Source organism: Ptychodera flava, chromosome 10 (genome assembly GCF_041260155.1).
Source record: "Ptychodera flava strain L36383 chromosome 10, AS_Pfla_20210202, whole genome shotgun sequence".
Lineage (NCBI taxonomy): Eukaryota > Metazoa > Hemichordata > Enteropneusta > Ptychoderidae > Ptychodera > Ptychodera flava.
Window position 1 is genome coordinate 5766101 of NC_091937.1, and position 13938 is coordinate 5780038.

The following is a 13938-nucleotide window of genomic DNA, read 5'->3' on the forward strand; positions in this document are numbered from 1 at the left end:
TGAAGAGAAAGTTGAAACATATGGAATCAGAGCCACTCAGTGTAGTGTGTCAATTTTAATACGTCATCTTTGTATGCTGTAATGTGATTTGATAGGGTCTACCATTCCATGCTGTGTAAAGTTATGTTATCAGAATGCCTAAATGTAGCTGGTTTTCATATATTTCTTGTAGAAAATGAAACTTTCTTGTAGGAAATGCAATTTTCTAGGACACCAGCTTTATGTAATAAGGTATCCAGCATGCTTTTAAAGTTTTTAATGAAGGAGATACCTCAGGGCAAATTGTTAAACAAAGCGGTCTTGTGTTGGGTGGTGTTACTTTGCAAGATGAGACACCTAGTTTGGTTTTGTAAATAGTCTGGAAAGGTCAAAAACAATGGTAGTTTGTATGGTCAGTGAGATTTAACAACTCCCCGCAACAACCTCTGTGGAACATTTTAGTAGGCAGATATTATATAGAATATAAAGAAAGATGTGTGAAAAGATGTGGAAATCAGTACATAAATTAATTATCTTAAAGAGCCATTACTGAATATCAAAATGACTGGATTTCTTGGTGAACTTGACTGCAAAAATTCAAATGCTGGTTGACAGGGAAGTGAAATTGTAAATATTTTTCAGTAGGTACTGTCAGTCTCCATGGATTCCACTTGCAGTAAGAAAAGTAAGATGTGGTTGAATTAATGTGTTTCTCATAAAACCTATATGTACCTAGCACTCCTTGCATTATTCATAATTTGCATCAAAAGCAAATTACTTCAGAAAATACCATTAGAGACAGCTCATAGTTAAATATCAGTGTTACGGCCACTTGTCTCACTGAGTGCATCATCAAAATTGCATTTCTTAAAGCTCTTCAACTAAAATCTATCAGTAGCTTTGTGTTTATACATTCCTAGATAACGGCTCCTACACTGCATCAAAATTTCCCTGGAATGATAAAATTAATATTAAAATTTATCAGTAGCTGTATGTGCATACATTTACAGACAACAGCTCTTATACTGCATCAAAATTTCCCTGGAATGAGAGTTTATTATCGAGAAAATATGTGCAGGTATCCCATAATGGTGATTTGAATTCCTTCGAGTCGCTAGTAAGTATTTAGAGAAAGTTCAGCCAGTTTATTGCCCAGCATTCCCTTTCCACATTTCATTTCTTCACAGACAGGAAGAATTTAGCTGTTATCCCAATAAAGACACTTTTTCGTCTCTGTACATAAATGGTGGTTAGGTTAATGTTAAATTATTACATCTGTTACAGGCATGTTACCCATTACTCCATCACTTCTCTATGTCCGTCCATGAATCTTTCTGACTGGCAGGTTCAAAGTAACATGAGGGATTTTACACTCAAATGCAGTGTTTGTTAGAAAAGAGAAAATGTCTGACGTCAATCATCAGCTCATTCAAGATAAATTACATGAATACTTCTTATATAATTTTAAATCTCCATCATACTGTAATTATCACAGAACAAGTACGAACATTCCAAAACAGAAAATTAGAGGAAAGGACTTGTAGGCGTTACATGCAAATTGAAGGTGGTATTTCAGAGGACAACTTTAATCTACCCTGGAGCACTGCATGTAAGCTCTGACCCATTATGGCAAACACAATCTACTGATTTAAAGCAAGGCACAAAGTTTTTAAATCAAGGTCTAAAGGTTATCTCTAAATTGTCACTTTCCGTTTGATTCTAACTTTACAAAAAAGCATATGTTTAGCACCACAAATCTCCACATGTCAACCTATCAACCTCTGTCGCCAGGCAGTGATTTGGTCCAGTACAAAAGATACCTGGAATCTTATAACAAATTCCAGGGAGAATTTACCTGCAAGGAGGGTCAAAAGTTACCTTGACCCTGCCCCGGGTCATTAAAGGTTTTATCAGGGCAATATATCTTGGTTTTTTTTTATAATGAGTACTCACATGAGTTTAACATCAGTACAAGTGATAATACTAGAAGAACAAGATTGGGAATCTAAAATTAGGTCTGCATCTATATAAGCTAAGAGCTTGGAAATCTATTCTCCTCAAGTGGCTGATGAAAACTATTGAAGTATTAGCAGATGGTAACAGGGCCTGTAGAACTTCTGGAGTATGACTGAATTTGACTGTCTATCAAAAAACAGTCCATCTTTCCCGATTGTTTATCACTCATTTGCCTCTTTCCACATTTATCATGCCAACATATCAAGTGCCTGCAAGATTTTGTCCCAGCAAAAGTTTTGTACAAGCTGCATTTGCTTGACAGAAAGGGGAAAAATTTCTCCATAGAAGATAGCTTTTAACATTTCAAGGGATTTAGCCTTATTTCTTTGTGACTTGTATGTTTGTTTGTTTGAAAAGGCTAGTTCTAATTTAAAGTCCAGTTTTCAATTTCAACATGTTGGGAGATTCAAAGCTTCGCAGTATTCATTGGAGTTATTTCATATGCTTTTCTTGATGAAGCATTTTATTTCACACTTATTGACAAAAAATAAGTGTGGTTCAGTGATGTATTGACACGTTTGTCTATAAGGCTGGTTGGAGTAGCAATGAGGCAGATGTTACCGGTTGCCTCTGTAAAGTTTTGTGAACCATTGCTATTACATCAGGCAGTGTTTTTGCTAAGATTATAGACAATAGTTGAATGGATTTGGAACCAAGTAATATTTCTGTCGTCCCCTTTTAGAAGTGTATTGGTATACCACTTGGGGAACTGCGCAAAATGTTTCCTAAATTCCAAACCATGTAATTATGCTCCCAGCCTCAACTAAATTACTGATCTCAGAGTTGAAGTTATACTGAATTATTTGTGATAATGTGTTTCACCTTGTATTGTCCATGTTATGTTTATGGTGGATTTTGAATGGAGACTTCTTTTCATTGTACTGTTATATCACTGGTCAGTTTATCGGCATTCTGTATGTAGGCAGTGACGTCATGTTAGTCTGGCTGTCAATTATGTCTCCTGCACTGTGGTGATAGGTAGTTACATCACACATCAGTACTCAGGGGTAATGGTGATGAGTTGCACAAAAACAGATTGAACAGGTTTATGTGCAAAAATCTATCAAACAACACAGCAAAGAAACCATGATTTGCAGCATTTGCTCATGAAAGTGATGAAAGAGAAGGCATGACAACCTCATGACAGTTAAAGACAGCCATGGTGATTTCACCCATTTCTATCCATTTCTATGTAAACGTGGGAACTTTAAGTGACTTACATTGCTTCATATGATAGTTGATTTGGGACAGTGCCAGGACTGAGTAACCAGAGTGTACAGTCATGCAAACTTAAACATCCCCTTAAGCGTCCCAGGCTATCTGTACCACAAGTGAATATGATATAAATGATGTTTGTTGTTCAAAGTTATAAAAATCATCAATCATCTTCAATTTCTTTCTATTTACTGTATTCTCGTGTTGTCTGTAACAGGAAAAACAAGCTATGCACAGACAAGAAGTGGTGATAGAAGTCAGATCAAAAGCAGCTCCCCAAACAGAAGTAGAAGCTCCCTTGGTGTCTGAAGTTGTTGAGAAAGTTGAATCCGAGATGACTGAAGTCGAACCATCCACGTCAACTTCAAAAACTGTGACCACTACATACGATGCTCAACCAGTTCAGATTGAAGATCAGATCTCTACAGTTACAGTTGAGACAACGAGGACTGTCACAACGCGAGTTGAAAGGGTGCCGCATTCACCCGAGCCTCAGATTGAATTTGAGCCCATTGCGAAAACGGAGGTAGATTATGTTGAAATGCCACAGGTTGAATTTGAGCCTATCGCAAAGATGGAGGTAGATTCGGTTGAGATGGAACCGATGATGCTAGAAGAACCAAGCAGCATGACAACAATTCTAACGCAGACGTACGACGTTGCCCAACCTGATGACTACGTTGCCGGAGTGCCTCTTCTAGCTGAGACAATGGAGCCAATTAACAAAGACGCAGAAGCACGGAAACGACTGTCTTCTACATCATCATCTTCATCATCATCCTCTTCATCCTCATCTTCATCAGCATCCTCTGAAGAAGATGAAGAGAAACGCTATGTGACGGAATTCAACACTATCCTACAAGAAACCTACGTAGCCATTGATCTCTTTGATATCAACTTGAAAAAGGAAATTGAGAAGAACCCTGATGAGAAAGTTCAGGTCAGATATAAATTAAAATTTTTCCATTGATGAGATACAGCTGTTTCTGTTTTGAAGAAATGTTACAATCTGCCCAAACTAACCAAGGATCAACTTGAAATTTGTCTAAACTGGAAATGTTTCTGTCACATACGTCTTATCCCATGACTGTTTGTCAATAAGTATGCTATCCATTCCCTCTTAGAAATATAACCTTTCCGGTAGTTGACACTTCTGTAGGCATATGTTTGCGACTGCAAGCTAAACATATACAGAGTCTTTTTTCTGTGTGTCTACTATGCACTGGAAAGTGCATACATAATTCAGGTGTCAATATTAGTCAATGAGTTACAGAGAAGATAGTAGCAAACTGACAGTTTATTGACAAGTATGCCATCGATCTGGTGTGACAGGGACTTTGCTAAAAACATCAATAAGCGTGCCACCATAATGCTCGTTTTTATTAGTTGTTCCCTTGATACATTTCTTGTTTAAGCCTCTGAGTGCTGTAATTTTTCCCACCTAAATTTTACTGCAAAATTTTGCCAATTTTTTATGAATTTTTCTGTAATTATTTTGATAATTTTGGAGCAAAAGGACATAACTTTTCATTGGCTACAATTTTTTAATCAAATTTTAGGGAAAAAATTAAAAAAAGAAATTGTCTTGGTCTGAAAAAATTGTCTGCCTCATATTTTATGAAGGATACAAAAGTTGACTTAGGCACTCAAAATTTCTATGACATGCATGTATTTTCCAATGTGTTTGGACATGGATATGAGGACTGTAGATAGCACATCATATGAAATGACAGGGCAAGGAAGTACCCTGATCTTTACAGTGAGCAACAGATAAACTCTGCCAAATCTGTAAGCTCCATAACCTTTTGGACAAGTTATCTTATCGTTGATGATGTCAAACCATTATGTTCTATTAACCCCAGCTGACCTTTTTACCTTGCATTGACCTTTATGTTGTTCCATGCTTTGAACCATTCCGCCATGCCACTGCATCCTTTACAGATAGTCTCCAATAATACACCTTAAATAGGCAAGTGTGCTCCATTTGGCAGCAAAGCCCAACTATGGTAATACTCACCTCGAAATTGAAAGACTCATCAAAGTTTTGCTCAAACTTAACTTAAGGGGTCACCATAAAAAAATTTTATTGTATAGAAATTACCACCGGAAAAATTTAATTTTTCTATTTTCCACGAAAGTAACGTAGTGAAAAGTTAAGTTATTCCATGAGCACAAAAATGAGCTCCCACAATTGGTAGACCAAAATAATATTGTAAAAGTTTGAGAGTCTAAAATATCAGTCCAGGGGGTGTGTCCTATCTTTACTACTCGCTATCTTTAGGATGGTGTTGTTATTTTAGACGATGCAGAATAGCATGCTTGCTACCTTACAGATGAAAAAAGAAAGATAGAAGATTTATGTTGAGTGCTTCTGGTATCTAATGTCAAACTTTGAATGTTTTTATGTGTCAAAAGGACAATGTCACTGTCACTGTTTTAGCAATTTGCTTTTTATGAAATTTTGCAAACAGCATATATGATAATTGTGAAATTTCTACCATTTGTGATTTTACTTCAATGAAGTGCTCAAAAAAAAGATAGCAGCATGTTTGCTTTAAATGCTAGGACAACAGAAGTTCACTATTAGCCTAAAGATAATTCAGATCACAACGAAACATTTGAATATCCTCAATATTGATAGTTGTGCAATCCTATGCCCTCGTGTATTCTAAATCAGTTACTGGTAAATTGGGTCAGTGTGAGGCCTTGGCTCCATGAACTTGCGTGCGACTTAACAATATTGCCATCAAACGGAAAGAGGCAATTGCACCAACTGTCGCTTGAAGCAATTCAGATGATTGGACAGTTTCCTGAAACAGAGATCTTACTGATAATAAAATCAATTTGTCTTGGAAACCAAGGGATTCAAACACACAGGTGTCCTCACTGTGTATGCTGATTTGTGCATATGTTGTCACTAGGAAATGGATGAGGCTATTGAAAACATGCAGCCAGACATCGACGACCTCATAGCCAAGGGTGAACAGCTGGTTGAAGACTCCAAGGATCCGGAACAAGCCAAGGAAATCCAGGAAAAAGTGGAGACCTTGAAAGAGAGATGGAGTGTGGTGAAGAAAGACGCAGAGTTCAAAAAGAAAAAACTGCTGACTGTGGCGCCACAGTGGTATCAGTACAAGAAACAGAGTGATGAGGTGATGAAGTGGATGGTTACCATAGAGATCCGCCTCCAGGAAGCCAAAGATGATAAAGAAAAGATGGAGGTGAGCAATAGCATGATTAGATTTCAGCAGAAGCTAAACAAACTGAACATTCCTGAAAAAATGAACCAAACATAATTCTGCTTCTAATAAATTTTTCAGGATATCAATAAACAGTTGACCTAAATCATGTGATTGGTAATTTTTCAAATATTTTTATTGATGTATTTTCAACGATGAAAGCATTGTATCATATTTTGCATGAGACAATTGATGAACCCGTCTGTCATAGTTCAGTTAATGACTTATTGGTGGCTAGAAGATTATTACAGTACTGCGGTTAACTGCTTCAGTAAGGCATAGTGTCACCTGGATATTCAACAGGCTAGTTGTGTTTCAATGCAACGCTGTACTTATACAAGATGGGTATTACTTGTTGTCGATCCAGTCGTTGGAATAACCCAATTTTATCATTATTTTTAAATTTGTCACCTGTGAGTATTCTATAATTGTTCTTGTTTTTTGCTTCGTTACCCTGTCTCATTACTCAAATTTAAAAAAAAATTATTTTATTCTTGTGTCCATATCTGGCATCTATTGGCAAAGGAGGATGCATATTGAGAGTTTGTTTGTTAACGGTGTAATATTTATGGTAAAAATTGCTCATGATGTGAAACAAGTTATCATTGAAGACCCACTGCAGTCATCGTGCTTTGTGTCTCAGTTCTTTTGCAACATCAAGGGGGTGATGTAATCTATGTAAGACTTTTCAGTCATCTGTAAAAGTTGAACAGTTTATGGTTCTCCTTGAGAACCATATGTAACTTCAAGTTCTGCATTGTGCAGCTGTGAACATAGCATATCACTAACTGTTCTTAAACATTGTGTTGCGATCACCTGATACAATTATTTAACTTGCTTTAGTCTTCATGAAAATATCTCAACAAGAAGACCAACTTGATATATCTTCAAATTTAGCAATATTTGCACCAAAAAATGTAGTTACCATATCAAAATTGTGTTGTAACTCTTCAAGGATATAATTTAAACAAACCGTACTCCTTTATTAGCTACTATAGACTATAGTCTATAGAAGCTATTGGGATGGTATCCGTCCGGCGTCCGTCGTCAGTCTGTATGTATGTATGTATGTATGTATGTATGTATGTCCGTTTGTGAGGCGTCCGTCCACTCAAATATCTTGAGAACCGCAGTACTTACTGATTTGATATTTGTTGTGTAGATGAAAAATACGATTTTGAGAAACTATTTTTTTTAATTTTTTGATATTGTTGAAAATAGGCAAATTAATGCCAAAAAGGTGTTTTTGGTAAAAAATCTTCTTCTTCATAACCGCTGGTCAGACAGCTTTGTTATTTGGTATACAGGTCCCTAGGGGTAACCCAACTTAGACTTGTTCAAATTGTGATGAAATATGCAAATCTGTATTTTTAAGGAATTTTTTTGTCATTTTTGGTCAAAATTTGACTTACATTGTATGTAATTCTTGTACTGTATAAACCCTATCAATTCACCCAGAAAAAAATAATTAATATGATTTTAAATAATTGAATTAATTAGGAAATCATCAAAGCCAAAATAATTTAGTGTAGAATTATCAGAAAGTTCAACTTTTTTTGACAGTTCATAGTGAAATTCTTACCATCTTGGAGGATTAAAACATGTAAAGGCAACTTTCCTGAATCCCAACTTTGACATATTCTGAACCGTCATTTATTGTGCCCTGTATGTTATCTAAAAGAAATTGCTCAAAATAGTCAATAGAGATAGAGATAGAGATAGAGAAAGTTCTAATTTCCATTTATGGTTGACTTGGTAAGGATAAAATAAAATTACTTTTTGAGGAAAAAAATAGAGTGGTCAATTAAAAGAGTGGTCAAAGTGATAGGGTTTTTATGGTAAAGCTGGGCTGTATAAAGATTCCTCATGTGCTATTTATAGCAATTATGCGATCTGTGTAAACAGTGCAATGAAAGTGTAACACGATTCCTTATAATGCTTTTGATGACCTTGAACTTCTTAAGTTTCAAACCGTTGTCTCTTCAGTGTGCTTTCTCTGAGTATGTACAGTCTCAACTTATTAAACAGAACTCACAATGTTATTCAAAGATATCCACCTTCTTCATCAATACATGTGTCACAAAAGGTTATTCTCTACATAACTCAACAGAGCTCTGTCAACTGTTGAGTTGCTTGTTCTTTCAAAACCGCTGGTCAGACAGCTTTAATATTTAGTTTACTTGTCCGTAGGATGACCTTAGTGAGATAATTTCATACAGTAAGGAAATACTTAATTTTGTATCCATGTCTATAGTAGCTTCAGGGACTTTGGCCCTATGTTTATAAACATACAACCATCACTCTGAATATGGTTTAGGAGAGTATAATATGGTCTGATCTTTTACTCAGCTCTGCAACTTGGATCAGAATTAATTCACCATGAAATTCAATTTTGTGCAACAAATACCTATTGGAGAAGCAGAGAAATTATTTTCTCAACTGATGTGTACTTTTCTGCATCAAAAGTTATGTTTTGATGGTAGTATACCAGTCAGTCATGCAGGTCTGATTGAAAACCGTCAGATTTTGAAGATTACATCTGTGGCCAATAGACAAAGAAGTATGAGGACATAATACAACAAAAACTAATGAAATTCCATTTAGCCCGGAAAAAATGTTGACGGTCTCATAGGATCTAATTCAGCAGTGAAGGATCGAAGGTATTTTAATTACTGAGGTGAAACGTTCAACCTGACATTTTCAAGAATTTTCATATTAGACAACTGACATTTATTGTCTCCTGAAATGTATCCTTTCCAATAACTGGCATGTTACTAACTTAGAGGGCGCTGTTGGTTTCACAGGAGCTGCAGAGGGAAATTGCAGAACGCCAGCTGGAGATTGAAGAGCTGAAGGTCAGTGCTGAGGAACTGAAAGAAAGTGGTGCTACTCCAATAGTGGAACCAGCACTTCTGCAACTCAATACAAAATTTGGGAATATAGAAACGCAATTCCATCAGTTCAGGAAACCAGTATTAGAAGAACCAGTGACTGCTGAGGAAGAAGAGCAGAAGGAAGAACTTCCGGAGGAAATTGTTGCCAGGGAAGTTGTGAAGACAGTGATAAAGACCACCTATAGGACTTTATACGGCTTGACAGTTGAGTATACCAATGATCCGACTGTGTTTGTTGAGGAGGTGCAAAGATTACTGGACAGATTGGCAGCCTTACAAAGGGATCTGGACTCTCCAGAACTGACACGTGGAAACTTTGAGAAGTTTTCAGAGCAAGAAGATAAGCTAAAGGTAGGGTGACAAAAGTTTGTTGGTTTGGTGACTGGATATCGATGAACTGTATGGAGTATTTTGCAGTGTATTAAAAGAGAAAGGGTTGAGTGCAAATTATGTGTAATATCATACGTGATGTGCAAAGTCTTGTATGTATTGAGTGTCGGTTTGCATTGATAATGTGTTTTGTCCCAATTGTGTGTGTGTGTGTGTGTGTGTGTGTGTGTGTGTGTGTGTGTGTGTGTGTGTGTGTGTGTGTGTGTGTGTACACATAGGGTGTGTGTGTGTGTGTGTACACATAGGGGATGTATTTGCCTGTGTACAATTCACTTCATCAGTAATGCTAATGTCATGTGCTATGAAAATCTTTCTAAATGATGTGACACTATGTCGTTTGACAAGCGTCGATATGATGACAAGATGGATTTTCCTCATATTGTTGAATTACTTGTCATTGGTTATGGATGAACACAGTGATTTCAATTCACTGTTTGTATGATCGATTGCTTTGACAGCCGTATTTGACATTTTGCAACTATCAGAAACAATCAGGTTGATTCATGACTACAGTGATGTGACAAACTCATTGTTGTCAAACTGACATGTAGACAGCCCAACAAGACACTTTCCTATATTCCCCATTTTCAAATTATTTAACCAATATTTATTTCTCCTGCACTTCTTGATTCTCTCTGTGTACAGAATTTACATTATTTGCCCTTTCATGATGTGCTGAATAGGTACAACTGATTTCATATAAACAAGAGAACCTTCAGTAGTGAAAGCATTGATGTGATAAACATCTCTGTATGAGATCGAGACAACCCATCAATTGTCATAGTGTCATAGGACATACACAGAATGTGCTTCACCCTTTATTCAAGTACTCTGTAATGCAAGAAAGATTGTCAAAAAAATTTTGAATGTATCTTTTCATTTCTAGGATCTGCTGTTAGAGATTTGGGCTTCCCTGGGCCTCAAAAAACCTGGGTATTAGGAAATTTAAGGACTGTATATAATAAAACAGAGAAAATATGCAGCTACACACCTCTGTTTTATACTCAACATTTCAGCCAGACCTGGTAATAACAGTAGACCAGTGCTGTAATATATTACAGGAGAAAATGAAAAATGTCAGATTTTATGTGAGAAAAAGGTCAACTAATTAAATTTGAAAGTCAGACGCAGTACCTTCCCCATTCTTTCTTCCTGTCTCACAAAATATGGTATTCTCATAAATGTCACTCACAACTCATTCTAGAATCAATTTTACCTGAACAATGTCCCTACATCAGCATATATTTCTGACACAGTTTTTATGATATCATAAAAATTTGATCATGAAAATAATTTTTTTTTTTGCTGAAACACTATTGCTATCAGGATGAGCAATATTTTCTTGTGGTAGGGTGTTGCTAAGGTGCATTTGATATGTACAGGGTTGTGAATCCATTATAGATTGATGGTTTTGAAGAAAATACATCAGCAATACGGTAATTGAAAATTTCACGACAATCTCCATCTGCCACAAAATCATTCCACCTATGATTTTTCAAAAATCATAATGTTATGCTACAGACAAGTTCTTCTATCAGACGTAAACATTCAATATCAATTTTCTGCTTCATACATTTGACGACAACTGACGCCATGCTTGACTGTTAAATCTGTTCAGATTTGATTTCTGTGAAGATAAATTGAAATCGAGAAAAGGACCCAAAAGATATATGAATTCTAAAGGTACCAATTCACTCCGTTGGAGTGATTGATACCAGCTGTTACCATTGATTGATGTCTGCTTTGCTTGCACAAAGTGTCAGTACTATAACTTTCTCTGTGTTTTTATGGACTACTTTATATTTTATCCAATGATTTGTCTTCATGAAAGCAAACCAGCCAATCACAAATAATTAAGATTATGAAATACCCAATCACAAATCATGCAGAGTATCAAATACCCAATCACAAATCATGAAGAGTCAAATACCCAATCACAAATCACCAGGAACTAAAATTCCAGAGTCACGGCAAATTAGGGCATCCACTGCTGGTTAAACTTTTTATGTGAGAAAAGTTCATGTTAAAGATTGGGCTCTTTCTCCTTGTATCAAAATTAGGTTTTCATAGATACTCGTCATTGAAATAGATGCACAACAACTACATTCTTACCTTCATTTCCATGGAAATTCGCTTAGCAACAGTAGGCTATGAGTACATGAAAAAATCTATGGATTGATTACTATGAGTGTACAACTTGGTACATCACCCATTCCAGTATTAGAAATAATGTTGTACCACAAAATGCTAAACTAGAAAAATTGTTGTATTAAACTTCCTTAAAACTGATTACAGCCCAAAACACATTTAATAGAAAGCGTCATACATCAAGTCACTAAATTTACTGAATTATTTTGAAGTTCTTCATAACTGTGTCTTTGCTCAGGGCAAGCAGCAAAGTTTGATACCATCAATATTGCAATGGCGCTCAGTATTGTAACTCAATTCTATAGTAAATCAAATCTATTGAAGCTATATCACTCCTTCAAATCCCAAAGTTTTCATCATGCTGTGTCTACTATAATCTTTCCAGATTTCACATTAGTTTGATCAGATGTAATGTTTCAGTTAAATCTATGTCTGCATAGAGGTTCTCAGTGCTAACACTTATGACGATATTTATCGTTCTGGGAATATGAATGTGAAAGTCGTCACCAATTTCATTTATTCAATGTAAATCTTGTTCCCATAACTTATAGTTTAATTCTGTGTCACAGACCCCACCATCATCACAGCTGACTTTTGTCCTTGTTGGATTGACTCGCTGTTGAATTTCTCCCGGATTTCATTTGCAGTATGATAGTTCTGACAACAAATTGCTCCGTGGTTGAGTTAACATGTTAGGATATTATCGAAAAAGACTCTTTCAGTTGCCATGGAAATTAAGTCCATGCTATTCATTATTTCTTGAATTGTGGTGAAAACCCTACTGATCATGTACTCAGCACTTTTAAGTCTTAAATCACCAAAGATCACTACAAATCTTCAATTAAAGAGTTTTCCCCGCGTCAGAAATACTGGAATCAGTAGATTGCTTTGCTTTCTGTTTTCCCTATGGAACTAAAAGATCCGTTTGAGAGCTGGACAAAAGTGGTCTTAAACTGCTTACTTCTGGTAGATTTCCCAGTGACTTCTTTCAATGTTCACTCAAAATCTTAACACCGTGTTGTAATTACCGTTGGAAGAGTCATAAGGGATGTTGGATTTGTGTACTAGAGTGTCAGGAAGCTGTGTGTATAGTATGTGATATTGTTATTTAAGAGAAGGATGAAGCCCTCACATATATAGGTATTCAATTCACCGAGTAATGTAATATGTTTTGTACGATCCTTCAAGTGATTTGAATTTCGATTTAAACCCAGGATTAAAGTTAAAACTTTGAAAAAGTTGCAGTGCTAGTAAAGCCCTTATAAAATCTGGACAAACAGGATTTCTCAACTCTTTAAGCTTTGAATTGAACCCTTTTAATATGTTTTATTTGATATTGTACCTTCTGTCATTGAGTAGGAATATTATTTAAATTCACACAAAAGTGCCTATCTGTGCTCTACTTGATTCTTGTTCTCAAATGATGCGGTTGAAAATTGCTGACAGAATACATCATCAAATTGAAAAGTAGCATGATTGAAATACAAATTTGCATTTGGACTTTGATAGCCCGGGAGTGAGAAACAAACTCAGTATAAGTAAAAACATTGGTTTTTGTGTAGATTTGCAAATTTTCAATAGAAACATTTCATAAGTGAGTAGTTCTCCATGATAAGGTAGCTTTGCCTTGTATTTTTAATATCAAATAAATAATGCATTTCCTAGATTAAGATGAACTCTGGTGTAGTGATAGTCAGTTTTGGTGACTCTGAGAGAGTTCTGAAATAGGTGTATACTGATAATGTTTTTACTCTGATTACAAACGTACATGCAGAGACAGTAATGATATATTTTGATGAATAATTTCATAAATTCCTTGAATTTGCTGCCAGTTTTTCTCGTACAGCTCATCTAACTTGTCAATATGAAGTCTCAAGATGTTTTGAAGTCTGTCAGTTATTAATATTGACGTCACATGTCATGCATTATCTTGACACTTGAATTGACATTGCAACTGGAAAATAATGGATATATCAGTGTTTTATTTCAGTTCACTATTAAAAATTCAGGTTTTTACACAAATTTATATTTCCTGTTCATGATTGTGTTTTTACCAA

At 35.8% G+C, this 13938-nt stretch overlaps 1 protein-coding gene across 26 annotated transcripts in view; it reads left to right on the forward strand.

Annotated features, from left to right (window-relative positions):
* Positions 1-13938, forward strand: part of LOC139141848 (dystrophin-like) — a 281115-nt gene that overhangs the window by 153970 nt on the left and 113207 nt on the right. For all 26 annotated transcript variants that reach the window (XM_070711564.1, XM_070711567.1, XM_070711563.1 and 23 more), the window contains 3 exons: positions 3428-4150; positions 6132-6431; positions 9254-9694. In XM_070711564.1, the coding sequence (XP_070567665.1) occupies positions 3428-4150; positions 6132-6431; positions 9254-9694 (1464 nt within the window). The remainder of the gene's footprint in view (positions 1-3427; positions 4151-6131; positions 6432-9253; positions 9695-13938) is intronic.